The 26,927-nt window shown below is 43.5% G+C and overlaps 1 protein-coding gene across 1 annotated transcript; it reads right to left on the bottom strand.

Annotated features, from left to right (window-relative positions):
* Positions 1 to 4,411: 4,411 nt before the first annotated feature.
* On the bottom strand, positions 4,412 to 15,961 carry LOC109873645 (G2/mitotic-specific cyclin-B3). Its single transcript, XM_020465287.2, has 12 exons — positions 15,755 to 15,961; positions 15,427 to 15,556; positions 15,172 to 15,246; positions 13,218 to 13,318; positions 10,925 to 11,039; positions 10,741 to 10,842; positions 10,557 to 10,649; positions 10,308 to 10,445; positions 9,991 to 10,146; positions 9,667 to 9,816; positions 5,053 to 5,183; positions 4,412 to 4,785 (listed from the first exon to the last, which is right to left on the bottom strand). The coding sequence occupies exons 2-12, from the start codon at positions 15,502 to 15,504 to the stop codon at positions 4,704 to 4,706; spliced, it is 1,221 nt and encodes a 406-aa protein (XP_020320876.1). The 5' UTR covers positions 15,505 to 15,556; positions 15,755 to 15,961; the 3' UTR covers positions 4,412 to 4,703.
* Between the last annotated feature and the right edge of the window lie 10,966 nt (positions 15,962 to 26,927).

The following is a 26,927-nucleotide window of genomic DNA, read 5'->3' on the forward strand; positions in this document are numbered from 1 at the left end:
ATATCGATCCCGTTAGCGGGTTCTCAGCCCAAAGAGGATATTATTAATTTACTACATTAGTAAACAATGTCTCAATGGGCTTCAAAAGTGTACAACTATCATGTTGTTCTCATGGACTGTCAGTCTTTGCACCCAAGCTCTATCTATGTATTTGAGAGTGGTTACATTTTCTCAGCACCATTCCTCAGCTTTAGGCTACAGCCAATTAAGTGGCTGCCATTTGATTGAAAACGAACTAAGGCTTTATATGGACGATAGCTAGCCATAAGAGCGTTGGGCCAGTAACCCGAAAGGTCGCTGGTTCGAATCACTGAGCCCACTAGGTGAAACATCTGTCGATGTGCCCTTGAGCACGGCACTTAACCCTAATTGTTCATGTTAGTCGGTCTGGGTAAGAGCGTCTACTAAATATAAAGTGGGTAGGCTGTTTAGAATTGAAGATCCTAAAACGGTCTGTATAGCCCTATAGCGAACCGATGCAAATTAATTCAAGTATCTTATTTGAGAGCGCTTGCAAATCTACATAGGATATACAACAATTTCAAAGCGATACGTTACATACCGCCAATGATGCTGTCGGACCTTCTGCGCGCACTTTTCGTTTTCACTTCCTCAAAACGTATTTCCTTCATAAACCCATGATGTATGTCAGCCTCCTTTCATGGTAAAGTGAGAACTCTCCGTGTAAAATCTGCGGCAGTTGCAGAAGTAGAGGCGTATCGTCTGACTTAGAGTCGAGAACAAACTCAATGTTCTCATCTCCACGCCTTCCATCCATCCAAAGACGCTGCCACGCTCACAATGCCGCTCTGCTTTGTGACTGCTCGTGTACATTTTCAGATGAAGATTGTTGTTCAATATTGCTTAATTAATAATGCACGTAAATTGCAGTCTGTTTTGAAGACTTCATTCCGCTTGCAAATTACGTGTTCAATTAGATAGGGTTTTCGCTTTCCTCATCTGAATGTGCATTTCTTGCACAAAGTGAAATAAAATATACCTACTTCATATTTTGATGCAGTCAATAACAACATTGTAAATAACGTGTTTTATTTCTGTCCCTGACCCCCTTAATGGTATACTAAATATGGTCCATCTGTCCTAGCCAGAGGCTGAGCCTAGCGTGCATGCGCTAGCCTGAGTCATACAGTCACCAACGCACACACAGGACAATCCCTCAGATCCAGTCAATTCGACATAGTGTTGATCCATAGCCTATGTTTACTTAACACAACTATAGCCGAGGGCATAGCCGTGGGAAGTAAGGGTGCTGAAACAGCCCCTGAAAATCGGAATAAACTTTTTTCTCACAAACGTAGTGTACCCAAAAACACAGAAAAATAGTATTACCTTCTGCCCATGTTTTGACCTCGGGCCAGGGGAGAGTTACCAGCTATGACATATCCAGGACAGTGAGGAGGAACCTTGCCTGTCTCATGAGGGCCCTCTGTCTGACATATGGACCAATGGGCAGCCCATGGACATCTCAGCAAGAACATACAATATAGGGACAAGACAGAGACCCCAATCAACTGGAGACATCAGGGAACTATTAGGTTACTGCCAACCTGCACCTGCTGGGTTAGAGATGTGAAACAGGAGAATAAAATAACTTTGAAATTATTATTATTTTTGAGTTCGGACATTCTACAAATTAATCTTTGGAGAAGAGACCAATCAAATCAAGGGTATGCATGATGTGCAATTTTCCTTCTGTTAGCCTACTCTGTCAATACGATGGGTCTGTAAACGTATCTTAATCATGGGGTTTTATGACCAGCCTGTGACACATTAACCAGCATCTGAAACACTACAAAGTATTCACTGACCAACACTGTATTGATAGGACATGTCTCCGAGTGACTTCCTTGACACAGACCAGGACAGACGTGCTGGTGCTACTAAACCAGGTGGAATGTCGCAGACCATACAACCAGTCTAATGAGAAGAGAAGCACAGCTATAGCGCCGTGTCTCCATCTGTCAGACTTCAATTACAGCTCTAATGACTACCTCCCTCCCTTCACTGACTGCATCCTTACTTCCTGTTTCTCTCTTCCATTCTCCCCTTCCCACTCAATTTGCAATTATACCTGATATATCTCAAAACAACATGGTCTGGACTCAGGATTTGAAATGGCAGAGGGACAATTCACTGACAAGTTGGACAAACACCCTCTAAAGGCTACTGTTCATTGTAAGACTGGTATGCATATAATATAAACTCAGCAAAAAAAGAAACATCCTCTCACTGTCAACTGCATTTATTTTCAGCAAAATTAACATGTGTAAATATTTGTATATACTCTTCCATCAAAAAACCTGCAAGTTCTCTGATATATCTGGGGGGGGTGGCCCTAGCCCTCACCCTCCGATCCAACAGGTCCCAGGCGTGCTCAATGGGATTGAGATCCGGGCTCTTCGCTGGCCATGGCAGAACACTGACATTCTTGTCTTACAGAAAATCACACACAGAATGAGCAGTATGGATGGTGGCATTGTAATGCCAGGATGAGCCTGCAGGAAGGGTACCACATGAGGGTAGAGGATGTCTTCCCTGTAACGCACAGCGTTGAGATCGCCTGCAATGACAACAAGCTCAGTCCGATGATTCTGTGACACACCACCCCAGACCATGACGGACCCTCCACCTCCAAATCGATCCCACTCCAAGAGTACAGGTCTCGGTGTAATACTCATTCCTTCGACGATAAACGTGAATCCGACCATCATTCCTGGTGAGACAAAACCATAGGCGACGTTGTTGCCGGTGATGTCTGGTGAGGACCTGCCTTACAACAGGCCTACAAGTCCTCAGTCTAGCCTCTTGCGGACAGTCTGAGCACAGATGGAGTGATTGTGCATTTCTGGTGTAACTCAGTTATTGTTGCCATCCTGTACCTGTACCGCAGGTGTGATGTTCGGATGTACCGATCCTGGGCAGGTGTTGTTACACGTGGTCTGCCACTGCGAGGACGATCAGCTGTCTGTCCTGTCTCACTGTAGCGCTGTCTTAGTGTTTTTCTAAGTCAGTAGAAATGAAAACTTAGGACACTGGAGGCCTAACTGTGACCTTAATTGCCTACCGTCTGTAAGCTGTTAGTGTCTTAATGACCGTTCCACAGGTGCATGTTCCTTAATTGTTTATGGTTCATTGAGCAAGTATGGGAAACTGTGTTTAAACCCTTTACAATGAAAATAAGTGAAGTCATTTTTTAAAAAGAAAATTATCTTTGAAATACAGGGTCCTGAAAAAGGGATGTTTCTTTTTTTGCTGAGTTTAGATGCGTGACATGTTGGCATGCAGTACGTTTGAATAAAGGAAATGGCCCCAAACGATGTAACATTTAATGAGTCTGAGTAACATATACAAATTATGAATTGAACATTGTACACAAGTAGTGTGATAACTGAACCCCCCTCAGGTGCGTGCCGTGGGGGAGATCTTCGTGGGCTATACTCGGCCTTGTCTCAGGATAGTAAGTTGGTGGTTGAAGATATCCCTCTAGTGGTGTGGGGCTGTGCTTTGGCAAAGTGGGTGGGGTTATATCCTGCCAGTTTGGCCGTCCGTGACCACAATGTCTCCCGACCCCTCCTGTCTCAGCCTCCAGCATTATGCTGCAATAGGTTATGTGTCAGGGGGCTAGGGTCAGTCTTATATCTGGAGTATTTATCCTGGCTCATCCGGTGTCCTGTGTAAATTTAAGTATATTCTCTCTCTCTCTCTGTCCTAGGACCATGCATCAGGACTACCTGGCCTGATGACTCCTTGCTGTCCCCAGTCCACCTGGTCGTGCTGCTGCTCATTTCAACTGTTCTGCCTGCGGCTATGAAACCCTGACCTGTCCCAGACCTGCTGTTTTCAACTCTCTAGACAGAGGAACGGTAGAGACACTGAATGATCAGCTATGAAAAGCCAACTGACATTTACTCCTGAGGTAGTGACCTGTTGCACCCTCGAAAACCACTGATTATTATCATCTGACCCTGCTGGTCATCTGTGAATCTTGGCCATGTTCTGTTATAATCTCCACCCGGCACAGTCAGAAGAGGACTGGCCACCCCTCATAGCCTGGTTCCTCTAGGTTTTGGCCTTTCTAGGGAGTTTTTCCTAGCCACTGTGCGTCTACACCTGTATTGCTTGCTGTTTGGGGTTTTAGGCTGGGTTTCTGTACAGCACTTTGATATCAGCTGATGTAAGAAGGGCTTTTATAAATAGATTTGATTGATTGCTGACAGCGAATTAAGTACTAAAATCATTGCATAAGCAAGAGAAAATAATTTACATACTGGGTGTACTCACTAAAGTAGCTGACGGTGAAGTAGCTGACAGTGAAGTAGCTGACAGTGATAGTGTTATTGTATGGACATGTCTGGGTCCAGCCAGAAGTACAATCTCATAGAAAAACACATACAGTACACAGATATTTAATCTCTCAAGTGTCAATTAACAACTGGATAATTGAGTTCATTCAAAACCTTGAGAAATCTAGAATGCTACATAAAAAACCCATTGTTAAACCCTATTGTCTGGTTGACATTCTCTATTAGTGTAAAAAATAACTACTCTAAAACAAATTCAACAGATTGTGCTCTTGTTGATTTGTAAACATTTTCCTCTACAAGGAGACAACAAATATATGACATACAAATAAATAACCTATTTACACTATTAGCAGACAGAGTTCCTCTCCTGTGGTTCACTTAGGAGACTTGCTGCTCTATCAGAGCATCTTCTAGTGTCTGGACAGCCACCAAGGGAATACACGCTACCTCAAAGAACACTCTGAAATACAAGAGATTCAGAAATAAAATACATGTTTTCTTACTGGACATAGAATGAATCTAAAAACATGTAAGTCTACGTTGACACTCTGCCGAACACTTGTTTTCCTTGTTCTATTTTACATTTGAGTCATTCAGTCGATGCTCTTATCCAGAGCGACTTACAATTTAAGATAGCTAGGTGAGACGGCAACATTTCAATCGTAGCAAGTACATTTTCCTCCGTGAAAGGTATGTCTGTCACCTACAACAGAGCAAGATGTCTTACTTGTGGGAATACTTGGTAGTGACGGCTGTCAGCTTGTCATCAGTAGGACAGGCTAGCATGGTGCGCAGCATCTTCACCAGGGGGGTTAGCTCCTTCACAGTGTAGCCAGTGTGGTACTCTAGCATGGTTGTCTGGAGTACAAAGATACATCTCATTAATTAGAAATGCGCTTTTAAAATATTAAACGCAATATTCAACAATTTCATTGGTTTTACTGAGTTACAGTTCATATAAGGAAACCAGTCAATAGCAATAAATTCATTAGGCCTATCTATGGATTTCCCACGACTGGGAATACAGTTGGTATCTGTTGGTCACAGATACCTGGGCCTCAGGATCTAGTCACGGTATATTTGTGCAGTCATCACTGCGCTTGCTAGCATCACTCACTGCGCTTGCTAGCATCACTCACTGCGCTTGCTAGCATCACTCACTGCGCTTGCTAGCATCACTCACTGCGCTTGCTAGCATCACTCACTGCTCTTGCTAGCATCACTCACTGCTCTTGCTAGCATCACTCACTGCTCTTGCTAGCATCACTCACTGCTCTTGCTAGCATCACTCACTGCTCTTGCTAGCATCACTCACTGCTCTTGCTAGCATCACTCACTGCTCTTGCTAGCATCACTCACTGCTCTTGCTAGCATCACTCACTGCTCTTGCTAGCATCACTCACTGCTCTTGCTAGCATCACTCACTGCTCTTGCTAGCATCACTCACTGCTCTTGCTAGCATCACTCACTGCTCTTGCTAGCATCACTCACTGCTCTTGCTAGCATCACTGCTCTTGCTAGCATTACTGCTCTTGCTAGCATTACTATAAACCTTGAGGCCGACACGTAAAGCTTATTAAAGAGCAGTGATACTAATAAGAGCACGGTGGGGATTTCTTTTCTTTTTTCCCCTCATTGTGTTGTGACAAAACTGCACATTTTAAAATGGCATTTATTGTCCCAGCACAAGGTGCAGCTGTGTAATGATCATGCTGTTTAATTAGCTTCTTGACATGCCACACCTGTCAGGTGGATGGATTATCTAAGCAAAGGAGAAATACTCACTAACAGAAATTTGATAGAAAAAAACTTATGGAACATTTCTGGAATCTTTTATTTATTTCATGAAACATTGGTCTTTACAATATGTTGCATTTATATTGTTGTTCAGTGTAGCTTGAATCCACAGAGATATCCAATGTATCTTCTATCTGCCATTCTTCCACGTTTCTTCCATTTAAAACTACCATGTGTGTCTATGCTGATCAGTTTGTTGTGAAGACCTTTTGATTGCAGTGAAACAAATTGAGATATGACAATCAGAGTAAATGGGAGCCATGCGGTATGGGATTGGTGTTTACAAAAGGAAGAGTTGACGTGACTATAGCAGCTTAAGAAAATGGCGCCGGAGAAGAAGGTAGACGTTTTCCGTGTCCTCAACCGATAGTTTGTTTGTTAGTTTATTAGCGTTTTTTTGTAACTTCTTTTTAAAATGATTTTGTACATAATGTTGCCGCTACCGTCTCTTATGATTGAAAATAACTTCTGGGCATCAGAACTGCGATTGCTCACCGCGACTGGCAGAATATTATTTTTCCTTTAACGAGTCTGACGAGCACGACACGAACAATATACTGCTTTCGCGGGAACAGGCCCAGATCCCTGTGATTTGTGAGAAGAGGAGGCGGAGAAAAAGGGGCAGGAGGGCGGGCTGCCTTCTGAGAATTTGTAGGCGATCGAATAAACCTCCACTTCCTTCCATTCTGCTAGCAAATGTGCAATGTTTGGAGAATAAAATTGATTACCTACACGCAAGATTAAACGACCAACAGGACATTCAAAACTGCAATATCTTCACAGAGTCGTGGCTGAACGACGACACTATCAACATACAGCTGGCTGGTTATACGCTGTATCGGCAGGATAGAACAGCGGCGTCTGGTAAAACAAGGGGCGGCGGACTATGTATTTTTGTATATAACAGCTGGTGCACAATATCTAAGGAAGTCTTGAGCTTTTGCTCATCTGAGGTAGAGTATCTCATGATAAGCTGTAGACCACACTATCTGTATTTTTCATAGATGTTTATATACCACCACAGTCAGAGGCTGGGACTAAGATGGCATTGAATGAGCTGTATTCTGCCATAAGCTAACAAGAAAATGCTGACCCAGAGGCAGCGCTCCTAATAGCTGGGGACTTTAATGCAGGGAAACTTAAATCCGTTTTACCAAAGTATGTAAAATGTGCAACCAAAATAAATAAAAAAAATTAAAAAACTCTGGACCACCTTTACTCCACACACAGAGACGCATACAAAGTTCTCCCTCACCCTCCATTTGGCAAATCTGACCATAATTCATCCTCCTGATTCCTGCTTACAAGCTAAAATTAAAACAGGAAGAACCAGTGACTAGATCAATAAAAAAAAGTTGTCAGATGAAGCAGATGCTGTTTTGTTAGAGACTGGAATATGTTCCGGGATTCCTCCGATGACATTGAGGAGTACACCACATCAGTCTTTGGCTTCATCAATAAGGGCATCGACGACGACGTCCCCACAGTGACCGTACGTACCTACCCCAACCAGAAGCCATGGATTACAGGCAACATCCGCACTGAGCTAAAGGCTAGAGCTGCTGCTTTCAAGGAGCGGGACTCTAACCCGGAAGCTTATAAGAAATGCCACTATGCCCTCCGACAAACCATCAAACAGGCAAAGCGTCAATACAGGACTAAGATCGAATCATACTACACCGGCTCTGACGCTCGTCGGATGTGGCAGGGCTTGCAAACAATTACAGACTACCAAGGGAAGCACAGCCAAGAGCTGCCCAGCGACACGAACCTATCAGACGAGTTAAACTATTTTGATGCTCGCTTCGAGGCAAATAACACTAAAACATGCATGAGTGTCAGCTGTTCCAGAAGACTATGTGATCACACTCTCCACAGCCGATGTGAGTAAGACCTTTAAACAGGTCAACATTCACAAGGCCACGGGGCCAGACGGATTACCAGGACGTGTACTGCGAGCATGCGCTGACCAACTGACAAGTGTCTTCACTAATATTTTCAAGATCTCCCTGTCCGAGTCTGTAATACCAACATGTGGTATTACAGCTGGCAGACAACCATAGTGCCTGTGCCCAAGAACGCTAAGGTAATCTGCCTAAATTACTACCGAACCATAGCACTCACATCTGTAGCCATGAAGTGCTTTGAAAGGCTGGTCATGGCTCACAACACCATTATCCCAGAAACACTAGACCCACTCCAATTTGCATACCGCACAAACACATGATGCAATCTCTATGGCACTCCCTCATGCACAAAAGGAACACCTATGTGGGAATGCTATTCATTGACTACAGCTCAGCTTCCAACATCATAGTACCCTCAAAACTCATCAATAAGCTAAGGACCCTGGGACTAAACACCTCCCTCTGAAACTGGATCCTGAACTTCCTGACGGGCCACCCCCAGGTGGTAAGGGTAGGTAACAACACATCCGCCATGCTGATCCTCAACACAGGGGCTCCTCAGGGGTGCGTGCTCAGTCCCCTCCTGTACTCCCTGTTCGCTCATGACTGCACGGCCAGGCACGACTCCAACACCATCATTAAGTTTGCCGATGACACAACAGTAGTAGGCCTGATCACCGACAATGACAAGACAGCCTATAGGGAGGAGGTCAGAGAGCTGGCTGTGTGGTGCCAGGACAACAACCTCTCCCTCAGCGTGATCAAGACTAAGGAGATGATTGTGGACTACAGGAAAGAGGACAGAGCACACCCCCATCGACAGGGCTGCAATGGAGCAGGTTGAGAGCTTGAAGTTCCTTGGTGTCCACATCACTAAACTAACATGGTCCAAGCACACCAAGACAGTAGTGAAGAGGGCACAACAAAAACCTATTCCCCCTCAGGAGACTGAGGTTCTACAGCTGCACCATCGAGAGCATCCTGACTGGTTGCATCACTGCCTGGTATGGCAACTGCTCGGCCTCCGACCGCAAGGCACTAGAGGGTAGTGCGTATGGCCCAGTACATCACTAGGGCCATGCTTCCTGACACCCAGGACCTCTATGCCAGGCGGCATCAGAGGAAGGCCCTAAAAATTGTCAAAGACTCCAGCCACCTTAGTCATAGACTGTTCTCTCTCCTACCGCACGGCAAGCGGTACCGGAAAGCTAAGGCTAGGTCCAAGAGTCTTCTAAACAGCTTCTACCCCCAAGCCATAAGACTCCTGAACACCTAATCAAATGGCTACCCAGACGATTTTCATTGCCCCCCTCCCCCTAATTTACACCACTGCTACTCTGTTGTTATCATCTATGCATATTCACTTTAATAACTACCTACATGTACATATTACCTCAACTAACCAGTGCCCAACGCACACTCACTCTGTGTCTTCCCCTGTATATAGTCTCACTATTGTTAGTTTACTGCTGCTCTTTAATTACTTGTTACTTTTATTTCTTATCTGTGTAAAACATTTTTAACTGCATTGTTGGTTAGGGGCTCGTAAGTAAGCGTTTCACTGTAAGGTCTACAACTGTTTTATTCGGGGGCATGTGACTAATCAAATTTGATTTGATTATTGTACACCCACTCACCCATCCTCCCAGGCCTTTAGTGATGAGGGCCAGGAGCAGGCAGGCAGCAGCTAGGCGAGAGCCTCTCTCAGGAACCTGCTGCAGCTCCAGAAGGCTCAGCTCACACACATAGCGAGCCAACGTCAGGGTCTCCATGCTGGCGCTCACACACTGGGGAGAGGACGCAGAAGCAATCATTTGTCCATCTATTTACTAACGCAGCATATCAACGAATATATCTCCTTAAAAATATGGGTGACCTCTGAAGCAGGTTGTTTTCCCTCCTGTAGATCCTTGTTTCAAAATACATTCCTGAGTACTGCCCAAGGACAAGGAGGGTCTCACCTTGGCATAGCGTCGGAGAAAGCGGTATGGGACTGGAATGTTGATATCAAACCGCAGTGCCTGCAAGATGTTTATCTCCATGGCAATAATCTCTTCCCGGTTGTAGGCGTCATCGCAGATGTACAGGAAATCATCAATGCATGGCGGAGTGCGTTCCTAAGGGAGGAAGACAATACTCAATACTTACTAATTGAAGGATAATGTTTAACGTTAATAGCAATTAATGATTAGGACAGAATTGTTAAGCTTCTAAGCAACATGAAGAGATATTCTGATGTTCAGATCTCTGACCAGTCCCGTACCCCTCAGGGCCTCACCTCGAACTTGGAGGCGATGAGCATGGCTGTGGAGCCAATGAGCTGCAGGCTCTCCCTCATGATGACGCTGCAGGCCAGGTAGTGGTCCATCAGCTTTACTGCCAGGTACAGGGTCTCGTGGTTAAGCTCAAAGTTTTCCTGAGGATGGAGCAGAGGTAGACAATCAGATTTGGAATGTGTTAGGGCAGCTATACGTGTGAAGAAAATCAATAGGCTAACCAAACAAAGCTATCTGTAACCAAAAGTCACCTGAAGTTCAACCATCCAATCCACCAGAATCCCTCTCATGTCTTTGTTCAAGTCCGGCTGACTGTTCATGTAATCCTTTAAAACAAACTTCTCCTGAAGAAAAATTATAACATTTCATTCAGAGAATGTTATATCATCCACCATATGAACTCCTATATGAAAACGCCCCAAGACAAAACCTTACCTCTCTCTCCCTCAGGTAGTCAAATATTTCCTTGGCATACTCGGCGCTCATGGAAACGTCACCATAGAATTCCTTGTCAATGTCAAACTCGTCAGGCACCACCTGGGAATAGGACACAGAGAGAGGAGAATGACTGCCTTGTTGAACCCAGAGGGCTGATAGCATGGATGTGTCTGTCTCTCACCTGTCTCCCTGGGCAAAGAGTAGTCTCCCCCTGTGGCCAAACCACCAGGTCTTTCTCTGGGGATAGGCCCACCTCCAACTTCATAGATTGCCCATTAGAGCACACAGCTTTAAGTCTACAATGATTATAAAAACACACAAACATACATATACATATATATGTTTTAGCTGTGTTGGGAAGAGAGAGAACACATGCGAACACAAAATGGAGACATTGATATACAGTACATTCAGAAAGTATTCAGACCCCTTCCCTTTGTCCACATTTTGTTACGTTACAGCCCTATTCTAAAATGTTCCCCTCAATCTACACACAATACCCCATAATGACAAAGCGAAAACTGTTTTTTAATACATTTAAACAATAACATTATTACATAAGTATTTAGACCCTTTGCTTTGGGACATCCTGTTTCTATTGATCATCCTTGAGACAACTTGATTAGAGTCCACCTGTGGTAAATTAAATTGATTAGACATGATTTGGAAAGGCACACACCTGTCTATATAAAGGTTCCACAGTTGACAATTCATGTCAGATCAAAAACAAAGACATGAGATCGAAGGGATTGTCCATAAAGCCCCGAGACAGGATTGTGTCGATGCACGAAAATGTCTACAGCATTGAATGTCCCAAAGAACCCAATAGCTTCCATCATTCTTAAATGGAAGAAGTTTGGAACCACCAAGACTCTTCCTGAGCTGGCCACCCGGCCAAACTGAGCAATCAGGGGTTAGGAAGGTGACCAAGAATCCGATGGTCACTCAGAGATTCAGAGCTCCGCTGTAGAGATGGGAGAACCTTCCAGAAGGACAACCATCTCTGCAGCACTCCACCAATCAGGTCTTTATGATAGAGTGGCCAGACGGAAGCCACTCCTCGGTAAAAGGCACACAACGGCACACTTGGAGTTTGGCAAAAGGCACCTGAAGGACTCTCAGACCATGAGAAAAAAGATTCTCTGGTCAGATGAAACCAAGATTGAACTCTTTGGCCTGAATACCAAGTCGTTGGATGTTTTTAATTTCACCATTATTTAACCAGGTAGGCCAGTTGAGAACAAGTTCTCATTTACAGCTGCGACCTGGCCAAGATAAAGCAAAGCAGTGAGACAAAAACAACACAGAGTTACACATAAACAAACGTATAGGCAATAACACAATAGAAAAACATATATACAGTGTGTGCAAATGTAGAAGAGGAGGGAGGTAAGGATATAAATAGGCCATAGAGGTGAAATAATGAACGATTAGCACTAACACTGGAGTGATAGATGTGCAGATGATGATTTGCAAGTAGAGATACTGGGGTGCAAAATAGCAAGAGGATAAATAAAAATATGGGGATGAGGTAGTTGGGTGTGCTATTTACAGATTGGCTGTGTACAGGTCCTGTGATCGGTAAGCTGCTCTGACAGCTGATGCTTAACGTTAGAGAGGAAGATAAGACTCAAACTTCAGTGATTTTTGCCATTTGTTCCAGTCAATGGAAGTAGAGAACTGGAAGGAATAGCAGCCAAAGTAAGTGTTGGCTTTGGGGATGACCAGTGAAATATACCTGCTGGAGCATGTGCCATAGGTGGGTGTTGCTATGGTGACCAGTGAGCTGCGATAAGGCGGGGCTTTAACGTCCTTGAGTGGCCAAGCGAAAGCCCGGACTTGAACCCGATAAAACATCTCTGGAGAGACCTGGAAATAGCTGTGCAGTGACGCTCCCAATTCAACCTGACAGCTTGAGAGGATCTGCAGAGGAGAATAGTAGAAATTCCCCAAATACAGGTGTGCCAAGCCTCTACAAAGCGGTTTTTGCTTTGTCATTATGGGGTATTGTGTGTAGATTGAGGGGGAAAACTATTAAATCCATTTTAGAATAAGACTGTAACGTAACAAAATGTGGAAAAAGTCAAGGGGTCTGAACATATTCCGAATGCACTGTAGCTACAACAGTTTAGGCTGTTATGGACTGAACACATTAATGGACATCGTAGTTGATGGAAACGTCACAAATGCTAATTAGTCAGATAAATTATCCCATTAGAGTAGACTGATCTAATTCTAACCCTATCGGATAGACCTCCGGTCATTTTCAGTGTGTTCTGACTGCAAGATATCCGAGCTGCCCAAGTCACCTGCTCCATAATGAGATGAACAGAAATGCTCTTTATTACTCAGGCCAAGGGCATTTCGTGTCACCTCATCAGTGACCGTGTCTAACCCATTCTATCCAATCTAGATCTTAAGCTTTTAGTAAATGATGATCAGTGTGGCAAAGAAATAGCTCTGAGGAACATTACTCTTTCAGATTAGCTTCATTCTTGGCAGCTTCTTTGCTCCTAAGTGCCTTCTTGGCAGGCTTCCCAATCTTGGTCTGGTTGTTCATTTGAATCTTGGTGGCCTATTCAAAAGGGGTAAAATGAGAGAGACAAAAGTAAATCTTTATCTTTATTCAGATTGTGAAATTTCTCAGAAGACATGTTTACATTTTAAAGGTCCAAATAGGATACCAACCAGGCAGTACATAGGGTACCAACCAGGCAGTACATAGGGTACCAACCAGGCAGTACATAGGGTACCAACCAGGCAGTACATAGGGTACCAACCAGGCAGTACATAGGGTACCAACCAGGCAGTACATAGGGTACCAACCAGGCAGTACATAGGGTACCAACCAGGCAGTACATAGGGTACCAACCAGGCAGTACATCGGGTACCAACCAGGCAGTACATCGGGTACCAACCAGGCAGTACATCGGGTACCAACCAGGCAGTACATCGGGTACCAACCAGGCAGTACATCGGGTACCAACCAGGCAGTACATCGGGTACCAACCAGGCAGTACATCGGGTACCAACCAGGCAGTACATCGGGTACCAACCAGGCAGTACATCGGGTACCAACCAGGCAGTACATCGGGTACCAACCAGGCAGTACATCGGGTACCAACCAGGCAGTGATACACCATTCATTACACATAATGGCAACATTTACAGGATCAAAGCTGCTTATTACACAATAATGGCACAGCATCTCAGTGCTTGAGGCGTCACTACAGACACCCTGGTTCAAATCCAGGCTGTATCACAACCAGCCGTGATTGCGAGTCCCATAGTGCGGCACACAATTGGCCCAGCGTCGCCTGGGTTTGGCCGGTGTAGGCCGTCATTGTAAATAAAAATTTGTTCTTAACGAATGTGCCTAGTTAAATATATATATTAAATATTTTATATATCCAGTGCATTATGTAGCAGTCATACATTTAAGCCGTAAGGCCCGAGGGGGTGCCTTATTACTATTATAAACTGGTTACCAACTTAATTACAGCAGTAAAATCTATAAATATATACAAAACATTAGGAACACCTGCTCTTTCCATGACAGACTGACCAGGTGAAAGTTGTGATCCCGTATTGTTAAATCCATTTCAAATCATTGTAGATGAAGTGGAGGAGACTGGTTAAAGAGGGATTTTTAAGCCTCGGGACAATTGAGGTAGGTGCTAGGTGCATCCGTTTGTGTCAAGAAATGCAACGCTGCTGGGTTTTTCACGCTCAACAGTTTCCCACGTGTATCAATAATTGTCCACCACCCAAAGGACATCCAGCCAACTTGACACAACTGTGGGAAGCATTGTAGTCAACACGGCCCATTGTAGTCAACATGGCATCCCTGTGGAATGCGTTCAACATGTTGTAGAGTCCATGCCCCAACAAATTGAGGCTGTTCTGGGGGCCAAATGGGGGGTGGGGGGGGCGTGCAAGTCAATATTAGAATGGGGATCAAGACAAAAACACTAACATTTTTACCACTAACATATTATTGTGATGCAGCGCTTAGTATTGACCAACACCCTCTTACAATGGCTTTGGGCTCCTTCACAGAAATCAGCGGTTATTCTAAACTCTAATAATGGGATGATTCGATTATGATACGCCATGGGGAACCGGTCTATGGCCTACCCAGGCCAGATGAATCTAAGCTCCTCAATGAGTCTGTGAACTGCTTTGAAACAGCGTCACATGTGCAGTGTTTATACGTGATGACACTTCAAGCACCTCCTCAACTGATATAACGGAGATCATTTCTGAAATATTTATTTAATATTGCTTGTCCAAGTATGAGTTACAAAAACGCTGTGGATACTGTAGTTATAAATGGGATATTTTAACCAAAGGGGTTATTCTCAGTATCACTTTACACATAACGTTACATTCACAAGCATCACTGATGAAAAACCTTGGTCAGCTTACATTAGTGATGTCAACAAAGGCAGACCTTTTCTTTACGCCACCCGGTGGAGAAGACCTCTTACTGAGAACACCCTCCTGAGGAAGACAAAGACAGGGTCATGTTTTATTTAGCAGACAACAAAAATCAATTAGCCAGACCTTGTTATAACTAGCAGCTTTGGCCTGATCATAAAACAGTGCAACACTTTTTCAAAAAGGCAGGATTTCATCAGATAGCAGATGTGAGTTTGATAACGTTAACTTCTAGCTAGTTACCTGATTCTCCATCACACCTAATGATCCTTTTCCAGGAACTTTGATGGAAGAGGGGTTCTTTCCTCTTGAGAAAGGCATCTCTCTGCTCCACCGGTAACGTTATACTTTGTTTTGTAGATAACAGTCGTTACTGTGGGAAAAGCCATGTCATTAGCTAGTTTGCTAAAGTAGTTGGCACTAGCAAGGCATGGCTATCTAGACGCTGGGGACAGCAGACTACCGTCGCTTTACTGAAGCTAGCTAGCTATTACAACATTGGCTAACATTTGCTAGTATTATATCAGACAATTACCAGTGACGGAACAAAGTAACTTAAGTAGCTATTTACCTTCTGTACAGCAGATTTCCAACTGTTGGCCTCAATGACTCATCCTATGCGATTGTTGAAAATAAAGAGAAAACACGAATGTTTAGCTAGCTAAATAAGAAATTGCTCGCAGGGAAAGAACGCTTGGACTGGGGATTTGAACGTTTGATTACAAATTTCAGCCGCATGGATTGGTCCACTCTCATAAAGTTCTACCCAATCACGCGTGATCATGCGTCACAAGCCCATCTTTGACATAGTTGGCTAATGGTTGTTAAGAGGCGGGGTCTGTTTTCCTCCTTGTTTCATGAACACAACCATGTCCTTATTTATGTTTATTTATTTTCCCCTTTGTACTTTTTGCACATCATAATATGACATTTGTAATGTCTTTATTCTTTTGGATCTTCCATGAGTGTAATGTTCAGTTTTATTGTTTATTTCACTTTTGTATATTATCTACTTCACTTGCTTTGGCAATGTTAACATTTGTTTCCTATGCCAATAAAGCCCATTGAATTGAATTGAGATACATTTTGGATACATTAGTAACCTACAAGCTGCATACACCAGAGATGAATAGTATTTTTATTTATACTAACGAATTCGCTTCAGTTGCTTGCAAGGGAAATCAATCTAGGAATTAAACACCACACAGTTAGATTGTCTTCATCCTCCTGTCAGAGAGGAAGAGTGAGGCCTAACTCGGTAGAACATCTGTCTCCCTCGAGCAGATTGCGTTTTTTTCGTTGTTTCGCCCACCAAGCAAGGCATTTTTGTATGGAGATCAATGAGTGTAGAATTTGGTCAACCAAACAAATGAATGGCTTATTTGCTATGTGAGGCTTATTTGCTATGTGAGGCTTATTTGCTATGTGAGGCTTATTTGCTATGTGAGGCTTATTTGCTATGTGAGGCTTATTTGCTATGTGAGGCTTATTTGCTAAGTGAGGCTTATTTGCTATGTGAGGCTTATTTGCTATGTGAGGCTTATTTGCTATGTGAGGCTTATTTGATCGAATAGAAGTTGTAATATTTTTATTGCTAAAATTGTACTGATGTAAGTAGGACAGGTAACATCCCGGTAACTTTGAGAAAAACACTGTATATCTGAGTTGTCTCGAGGTGGCTATGCATATTAATAACGTGAGGCTAGTAGCATAGCATCTCTCTCCATTGAATACAGACAGATTACTTAAGCAATACTCATCGAATATTGAAAAAAGTATTACAATAATGAGATGTATCCAAAGAAAGAGTAGGTTATGTCGACAACGACTCCCATTGTTAGGATGTAAAGACCTTGTCAGTATATCTATTATGGTGTTGGACTGTTGGTGTTGGAAGGCCAGTAGGCGGCACCCTTTCCTCTGGTCTAAAAAAAATATCCCAAAGCCCCCAGGACATTGCCCTGTGTAGGGTGCCGTCTTTCGGATGTGACGTTAAAAGGGTGTCCTGACTCTGTTGTCACTCAAATGTCCCATGATCCCGTGTCCTGGCTAAATTCCCAATCTGGCTCTCATACCATCATGGTCACATGATCACCCCCAGTTTTACAATTGGCTCATTCAACTCCCTCCTCCCCACCTGTAACTATTCCCCAGGTCGTTGCTGTAAATGGGAATGTGTTCTCAGTCACCTTACCTGGTAAAGTAAGGGTTAAATAATCAAATATATATATAAAAAATAATCATATTTGGTAAGTCCTAGTCAATGATTTATGGATACACTAGACGACAGTCACTGTGTTGAAGCCACTGTGACTCCATCTTGGCAAACAAATATTTTGGAAGCTATAGAAATCAATTTATTAATGTCTACATTTGTTTTTGCCATATTTATGATATTACAGCCACAATTAATACTTTTAAATTATATTATGTGAGCTAAATATACTTAAAACATTTTCCTTATAGTATCGTTTTTAGAGATTACTAATGTTAGTGTCCCCACAACAACAACACAATACTAAAATACAGTGCATTCGGAAATTATTCAGACCCCTTGACTTTTTCCATATTTTGTTACATTGCAGCCTTATTTTAAAATATATATATTTTTTATCCCCTCATCAATCTACACACAATACACCATAATGACAACGCAGAAATTGTTGCAAATTTATTAAGAACTGAAATATCACATTTACATAAGTATTCAGACCCATTACTCAGTACTTTGTTGAAGCACCTTTGGCAGCGATTAGAGTCTTCTTTGGCAGCCTTGAGTCTTCTTGGGTATGACTTTACAAGCTTGGCACACCTGTATTCCCCCATTCTAATCTGCAGATCCTCTCAAGCTCTGTCAGGTTGGATAGGGGGGCGTTGATGCACAGCTATTTTCAGGTCTCTCCAGAGATGTTCAATTGGGTTCAAGTGCGGGCTCTGGCAGGGCCACTCTAGGACATTCAGAGACTTGCTCCGAAGCCACTCCTGCGTTGTCTTGGCTGTGTGCTTAGGGTCGTTGTCCTGTTGGAAGGTGAACATTCTGAGGTCCTGAGCGATCTGGAGCAGTTTTTCCATCAAGGATCTGTCTGTACTTTGCTCTGTTCATCTTTCCCTAGGAAGAGTCTTGGTGGTTCTAAACTTCTGTGTTTTTGGGGACCTTCAATGCTCCAGAAATGTGTTGGTACCCTTTCCAAGATCTGTGCCTCGACACAATCCTGTCTTGGAGCTCTACGGACAATTCCTTCGACCTCATGGATTGTTTTTGCTCTGACATAAACTGTCAACTATGGGACCTTATATAGACAGGTGTGTGTGCCTTTCCAAATCATGTCCAATCAATTTAATTTACCACAGTTGGACTCCAATCAAGTTGTTGAAACATCTCAAGGATGATCAACGGAAGCAGGATGCACCTGAGCTCAATTTCAAGTCTCATAGCGAAGGGTCTGAATACTTATGTAAATAAGGTATTTAAAATTTTTATTTTAATACATTTGCAAAAATGTCTATAAACCAGTTTTCACTTTGTCTTCATGGGGTATTGTGTGTAGATTGGTGAGGAAAAACATTAATTTAATCCGTTTTAGAATAAGGCTGTAATGTAACAAAATGTGGAAATGTGAAGGGGTCTGAGTACTTTCTGAATGCACTGTACATGCAATTTCGTCCTTGAAACATTTAATTGAAATTCTGTAGAATATCATTCATTCCTATGGACGACTGCTCCTACCAATATGTCCGACCGCTGGCTTCAAAGCCTCTCACAGCATCAGCAATCCTTGGTTTATATACATCATTGGGCCTAACATGGGTTTGGATTTTGCAGTTCCAGCATCATTACTTTCATCTAGTTCATTCAAACGAGAGCCTGTTACCTGGGATCCATTTCATCTCAACTGAATAGTGTCTCTGGCTGTATAAAAGGTAATATTAGGGATTGATGGCGGTGGCCATAGAGGTACAGTACCTGTATAATATTCTTATCCTAAGGCTCTGCCTATGTGAAGTATACACCAGGGTGTGGATCTCAGACTACTATCAAGGTATTAAAGGAAACTTTACAGAAGGTCATGCCTCGCTCAAGGGTATAGCGACAGATTTCTCACCTTTTCAGCTCCAGTATTCGAACTAGCAACCTTTTGATTACTGGCCCAACGCTCTAAACTCAATGCTACCTGCCACCCGTGTTGTTCTTGATAAGTCCGCAGAACAACTCCCTCCTCTCGTTCTTCATTGCTCTGATCTTCATCTCATAGCTGTGCTCTCTTTCGTTGCTCTTTATGAGGGCATCTCTAGTCTTTTCTATGTTCAGTCTCAGGTCCAACAGGTTCTGTCTTACCTTTCTCGTTCTCCTCCTTCATCCTTTCCTTCTCGCCTTCCATTATCTCTCTCTCTGTCTCCCTGACTCTCTCACTCTCTCTCGCTCTCTCACACTCTCTCACACACTCACTCTCTCTCCATATCTGTCTTCCCCTTCTCTTCCACCTCAGTCTTTACCACCTTCTCTCTCTTATCTTTTATTTCACCTCTCACTTTCCCAACCTCCTTCTTCTCCAATTTCACCTTCTCCACCTTCTTCTTAAACATGTTTTCTGTTTCTTTCAACTTTTTCATCACTCCTTCCAAATCTTCTCGGACTCTGTCGTTTATCTTTTCTGCCACAATCTTAAAACACTCTCTCCATCTTAGGCTTCCATTTCTCCTCTATCACCTCCCTCACCTGATCTACCTCCTCTTTTTTCTCCTCCATCTCTGACATCACCCTCCCTACCTCTATCTTCAGCTTCTCCCCCTTCTCTGACATCACCCTCCCTACCTCTATCTTCAGCTTCTCCCCCTTCTCTGATGTCACCCTCCCACCCTCTATCTTCAGCTTCTCCCTCTTCTCTGACATCACCCTCCCACCCTCTATCTTCAGCTTCTCCCCCTTCTCTGATCTCACCCTCCCACCCTCTATCTTCAGCTTCTCCCCCTTCTCTGATGTCACCCTCCCTACCTCTATCTTCAGCTTCTCCCCCTTCTCTGATGTCACCCTCCCACCCTCTATCTTCAGCTTCTCCCTCTTCTCTGACATCACCCTCCCACCCTCTATCTTCAGCTTCTCCCCCTTCTCTGATGTCACCCTCCCACCCTCTATCTTCAGCTTCTCCCTCTTCTCTGACATCACCCTCCCTACCTCTATCTTCAGCTTCTCCCCCTTCTCTGATGTCACCCTCCCACCCTCTATTTTCAGCTTCTCCCTCTTCTCTGACATCACCCTCCCACCCTCTATCTTCAGCTTCTCCCCCTTCTCTGATCTCACCCTCCCACCCTCTATCTTCAGCTTCTCCCTCTTCTCTGACATCACCCTCCCACCCTCTATCTTCAGCTTCTCCCCCTTCTCTGATCTCACCCTCCCACCCTCTATCTTCAGCTTCTCCCCCTTCTCTGATGTCACCCTCCCACCCTCTATCTTCAGCTTCTCCCCCTTCTCTGATGTCACCCTCCCTACCTCTATCTTCAGCTTCTCCCCCTTCTCTGATGTCACCCTCCCTACCTCTATCTTCAGCTTCTCCCCCTTCTCTGATGTCACCCTCCCTACCTCTATCTTCAGCTTCTCCCCCTTCTCTGATGTCACCCTCCCTACCTCTATCTTCAGCTTCTCCCCCTTCTCTGATGTCACCCTCCCACCCTCTATCTTCAGCTTCTCCCCCTTTTCTGATGTCACCCTCCCTACCTCTATCTTCAGCTTCTCCCCCTTCTCTGATGTCACCCTCCCTACCTCTATCTTCAGCTTCTCCCCCTTCTCTGATGTCACCCTCCCTACCTCTATCTTCAGCTTCTCCCCCTTCTCTGATGTCACCCTCCCTACCTCTATCTTCAGCTTCTCCCCCTTCTCTTCCTTCCGCTCCTCAAACTCCTCCCTCTTTCTCTCTGCTTTTTCCTCCCTCTTTCCCTCTTTCATCCTCTAATTCAAGCTCTCCAACTCTTCTTTTACTCTTTTCACCTCCTCTTTCGTCTTCTCTTCCACATCTATTTTCATTCTGTCCCGTTTCCTTCTCTTTGTTTTTAATCATCTCTCCTGTTCTTGCTGTCTTCTTCAGTCTTTCATCCACCTCCACATTCAACTGTTCCACTATCTTATTCTTCCTCTCCAACTTCTCTTTCTACTTTTCCAACTTTCTCCAACGTTTCCAGCTTCTTACTCTTTTTCTCCAGTTTCTCTTTCTGCCTGTCTTAGTATTTGGAGGTTTATTCCGATCCCCATGAGCTACTACCAAAGCAGCAGCTACTCTTCCTGGGGTTCACACAAAATATTAAAACATGACATAATACATAACATTAATGGACAAGCACAGGGCAAGGACAGAACTACACACATGTCAAATAAGAATACACGCTTTAACACATTTATGCCTTAGCATCCAGTGCATTATGTATCAGTCATACATTTAAGCCGTAAGGCCCGAGGGGGTGCCTTATTACTATTATAAACTGGTTACAAACTTAATTACAGCAGTAAAAATACATGTTTTGTCATAGCCGTGGTATACGGTCTGATATAACACGGCTTTCAGCCAATCAGCATTCAGGGCTCGAACCACCCAGTTTATAATATCCCATATATTGCATCCTTTGCTACTAGTGTTACAGTTGTTTTGTTGAAGCAGGTCCTGATATCCTAATCCTGACAGCATTCTTGAATCCTGATATCCTAACACTGACATCATTCTTGAATTATAATATCTGACTCCTGACAGCATTCTTGAATCCCGATATCCAAACTCTGATAACATTCTTGAATCCTGATATCCTAACCCTGACAACATTCTTTAATCCTGATATCCTAATCCTGACAGTATTCTTGAATCCTGATATCCAAACTCTGACAACATTCTTGAATCCTGATATCCTAACCCTGACAACATTCTTGAATCCTGATATCCTAATCTCACAGCACCAATTGTTCTGTAAACACCAGAGAGAATCTCACAACATCAGGAACCATCTGTGTCATTGGTTGATAATCATGTGACTCATAGATGCTGCTGAAAGCAAGTGAAATGCAATAATCATGTGGAGTTTAACTCAAGTCATTAACTGCTGCTCATCTCAAAGCCACATATCATATCATGTAGAGTTTAACTCAAGTTGTTAACTCCTGCTCATCTCCCCTGGCGTGAACAGAGCCACATATCATATCGTATGGAGTTGCACCTAAGTTTCACCCCTGCTATGTTCCCCTGACATAAATGCAGCAACCTTGAATCATGTGGAGATGCACCTATCCAGACCCTCGTGTTTCATCTCTACCTCCTCCCTCTTCTTCACTTCTTTGTCTTCCTTCCTCACCCTCTGGATCTCCTCCACCACCACATCTCTGCCTTGCCACCTCCTTCTCCTTCATCTCTACCTCCTCCCTCTTCTTCACTTCTTTGTCTTCCTTCCTCACCCTCTGGATCTCATCTCCCTGCATTGCCACCTCCTTCTCCTTCCTCTCTACCTCCTCCATTCTTGTCTTAATTTCTTCCTTTGCGCTCTCATCACCCTTCTCCTTTATTTTCACCAGCTCTCCTTCCTTTTGTATTTTCTCCAGCAGTTTACAGAGAATATTCACAGTGTCTTCATGCATTTCTGCATCTACACTCTCCTTTACTCTCTAACTCCCTGTCAATTTCTCTCCTCCAGCCCTCTCTCTCTCCATCTGAGGAGCTGGCTGGGAGAGAAAAGACATCTAGTGAAATGTGATCTGCTGGCAGACGGCACCACCTGCTGTTGTCCACACTGTTCCTTACACTGTTCCTTACACTGGTCCAGAAGCTCTGTACTGAGGTTGGGTGTGTTAGATACTAGGAAAGCCACAAAAAAAATGTATATATATTTATGAATCAATAAGGCAATCAATAAGTCAAACTGTTCAACCCAACCAACCACTCAGTCAGTCAATTAACCCAACCAATTATTCTCTGTTTGTGAAAGACACAAACACATGCTGCCAGTTGCTATTCTATTCTTTTATATGATATTCAGCCCAGACCAGTTTAGTGGAGTCTAGTCCAGTCCAGTCTAGCCCAGTCTAGTCCACTTCAGTCTAGTCCAGTCTAGGCAGTTAAAATGAATCCCCATAATTGACTAACAGTAAAACAGATCTAGTCAGATTTAATCACACTTGCTAACAGAGGGGGAATTGTATAACTTTATAACAGTTAGCCAGATTGTTTAAGAAAATAGCCCACACATGGGCCACTTGATTAGCATGAAAAATCTAATAAAAAGTATGAAAATGTATGGATTCACTATTGTAAGTTGCTGCAGATAAGAGAATCTGCTAAAATGACTAAACCTTTTTTTAAAGATTAGGCTACAGATGATTTTTTTTCAGAGCACAAGGATCATCTGTTGTTCTCTCTCTTGGTTTTCAGGCCGGTGGGGGGAAAAAGGAAAGAAATTAAATGTCTATACATTTCCAACTGATGAGGTCAAGTATCTAGACTTGGGTGTCGCTCAGGCCAATAGGTTGCTGATAGGTTTGTGTTTTGCTCTTCATCAAGTGTTCAGTGGAAGTGACTGAGAAATACAATTATGATGCTCCAGAATGATGGCCACAGAGTGCTGGTCACAACTAGAATGAGATTATATTTATATGGTTCTGGTACTGTCACATTGCCTCGGCCTGTGCAACACCAGTAATTCACCTATGCTTTGCCAAATGTGTCATTACTTTCCTTACATGATATGTGAAGTGTTTATGTAGGCCTTATAAAGAGCCGACGAACCACATTAAGGGCTTATGAACCGTAACATCACGTTACCATCGCTGGTGACCAACACCCCAGCCAGCGGCAGTATTATGCTGCTGTAGTAGGCTATGTAATGAGAGTTTCTGACAGTAGAGGCCACTCTGTGATTTTGAAACCTTTTATCATTGACTGCTTGAAACATTATATCTGGAAAAATATACCTAAATCCCTCAAATCATTTAACACCAGGAATGTGTGTGTGTGTGTGTATTAAATCTGCAGTCTTATGCACAGCTGCAATGTCCATAAGGCCTCTGTATACACACAATCCAGCTGTGTTGGAATAGACAGTGCCAAAGAAGGCAGTGAGGACACAGGGGGGACTGAGAATGCAGTGAAAATGCAGATTATGTTGAAAAGTTCCCACTCAACAGCCAGCACAAGTTTGAGTAGGCCTATATGATGTCTAGGGACACATAGCTCTGATTACAGTTAAGCCATTTCACCCCCACATCTCAGCTGTGACCAGACCATTGGGTCCAGCTGCAGACCTCATCTCTCAGGCCCCCTCTCTATACTGCCACCTACTGAAGACCTCATCTTTCAGGCCCCCTGTCTATATTGCCACCCACTGGACACCTCATCTCTTAGGCCCCCTCTCATCTCTCATGCCCCCTCTCATCTTTCATGCCCCTCTCATCTCTCAGGCCCCTCTCATCTCTCAGGCCCCTCTCATCTCTCAGGCCCCTCTCCCCCTCTCCAACGCCAGAGTAAACTTTCAGTTTAAAGGAAAACTCCACCGACAAACTATCTTTTGTTTGTTTCATTAGTCCATATGATGCAAAATCCATCATACCGGCTGTATTTCTGTATTTTGAAAGTTATATATCTTGAAAACTTCATTGCTGACATGCAAAACATTTTGGGACAATATCAACAATGGACTAATGAAACAAATACCAAAAGATAGTTTTCAGGTGGATTTTTCTTTTAAATTAGTGTTTCATATCTATCTATCTAACTTGTACTAAGAGTTAGCTAGCTAACGTTATCTAGCTAATGTTAGCTGGTTTTCTAGCTAACGTAATGTTAGCTGTGTTAGATAGCTGCTTGGCTTCAACTAGGACAACAGAAAGTGTGTATTGTAATGGTTTCAACCACCAACTGCCTGTGAGCCTCTCACACACACGCATACACACACACACACACACACGCGCATACACACACGCATACACACATGCATACACACACACACACACACACACACACACACACACACACACACACACACACACACACACACACACACACACACACACACACACACACACACACACACACACACACACACATTCACTTACAGTATTTACACGCACAATAGGGTAATGGAGTTAGAATAGTGGGCTATCACAGCCGAGCCCGGTGTGTTATCCACGTTCTGAAAAAGACCTACTGCAACATCCTAATCAAGCCAGAGAGCCTGCGGAACTGTGTGGGATTTCAGTCTGACACTGACTGCACAACACTATACCGTCCATCTCAGGCTGTTCTTTCTTTGCAACTCCATCCACCCATTTACTTATGTGTCTGTGTGTGTTTCTCTCTCTGGCTGTGTGATGGCCTCACTCCATGGATGGACAGTCCTATTTTCAATAACACACTCCTGGGGCTGCTGTGGGAAACTGTTTTACTATGCAAGGGCCTACTGTTATGATTGTGAATGTAAATGCCTCCTGTTATTGCGCTTAATAGTGAGTCTGGGTCAGTATGACCTATGTTGAATTAGTTGACAGGGAGAGAGGGCCTGTGTGCCTTCTTTGCCCAGCTTGTGTGAGTGTGAATCAAATCAAAGTGTATTGGTCTCATACACAGATTTGCAGAATTTATCCGTCATTTCCGGTCACAACTTGTAAACTTGTTTACGCTGCTGTCTGGTTTGTTGCCAACTTTACGTTTTTTACTTTTTAATTACCGTTTTATATATACAGTGCCTTGCGAAAGTATTCGGCCCCCTTGAACTTTGCGACCTTTTGCCACATTTCAGGCTTCAAACATAAAGATATAAAACTGTATTTTTTTGTGAAGAATCAACAACAAGTGGGACACATTCATGAAGTGGAACGACATTTATTGGATATTTCAAACTTTTTTAACAAATCAAAAACTGAAAAATTGGGCGTGCAAAATTATTCAGCCCCCTTAAGTTAATACTTTGTAGCGCCACCTTTTGCTGCGATTACAGCTGTAAGTCGCTTGGGGTATGTCTCTATCAGTTTTGCACATCGAGAGACTGAAATGTTTTCCCATTCCTCCTTGCAAAACAGCTCGAGCTCAGTGAGGTTGGATGGAGAGCATTTGTGAACAGCAGTTTTCAGTTCTTTCCACAGATTCTCGATGGGATTCAGGTCTAGACTTTGACTTGGCCATTCTAACACCTGGATATGTTTATTTTTGAACCATTCCATTGTAGATTTTGCTTTATGTTTTGGATCATTGTCTTGTTGGAAGACAAATCTCCGTCCCAGTCTCAGGTCTTTTGCAGACTCCATCAGGTTTTCTTCCAGAATGGTCCTGTATTTGGCTCCATCCATCTTCCCATCAATTTGAACCATCTTCCCTGTCCCTGCTGAAGAAAAGCAGGCCCAAACCATGATGCTGCCGCCACCATGTTTGACAGTGGGGATGGTGTGTTCAGGGTGATGAGCTGTGTTGCTTTTACGCCAAACATAACGTTTTGCATTGTTGCCAAAAAATTCAATTTTGGTTTCATCTGACCAGAGCACCTTCTTCCACATGTTTGGTGTGTCTCCCAGGTGGCTTGTGGCAAACTTTAAACAACACTTTTTATGGATATCTTTAAGAAATGGCTTTCTTCTTGCCACTCTTCCATAAAGGCCAGATTTGTGCAATATACGACTGATTGTTGTCCTATGGACAGAGTCTCCCACCTCAGCTGTAGATCTCTGCAGTTCATCCAGAGTGATCATGGGCCTCTTGGCTGCATCTCTGATCAGTCTTCTCCTTGTA

The sequence above is a fragment of the Oncorhynchus kisutch genome, linkage group LG29 (assembly GCF_002021735.2).
Source record: "Oncorhynchus kisutch isolate 150728-3 linkage group LG29, Okis_V2, whole genome shotgun sequence".
In the NCBI taxonomy this organism is placed as follows: Eukaryota; Metazoa; Chordata; class Actinopteri; order Salmoniformes; family Salmonidae; genus Oncorhynchus; species Oncorhynchus kisutch.

Coding starts and splice junctions, on each gene's coding strand:
- LOC109873645 (XM_020465287.2), bottom strand. CDS start 15,504: ATGCCTTTCTCAAGAGGAAAGAACCCCTCTTCCATCAAAGTTCCTGGA. Junction 15,247..15,426: donor TAGGTGTGATGGAGAATCAG/GTAACTAGCTAG, acceptor TGTCTTCCTCAG/GAGGGTGTTCTCAGTAAGAG. Junction 9,817..9,990: donor TTCTCCGACGCTATGCCAAG/GTGAGACCCTCC, acceptor TCCTCTCCCCAG/TGTGTGAGCGCCAGCATGGA.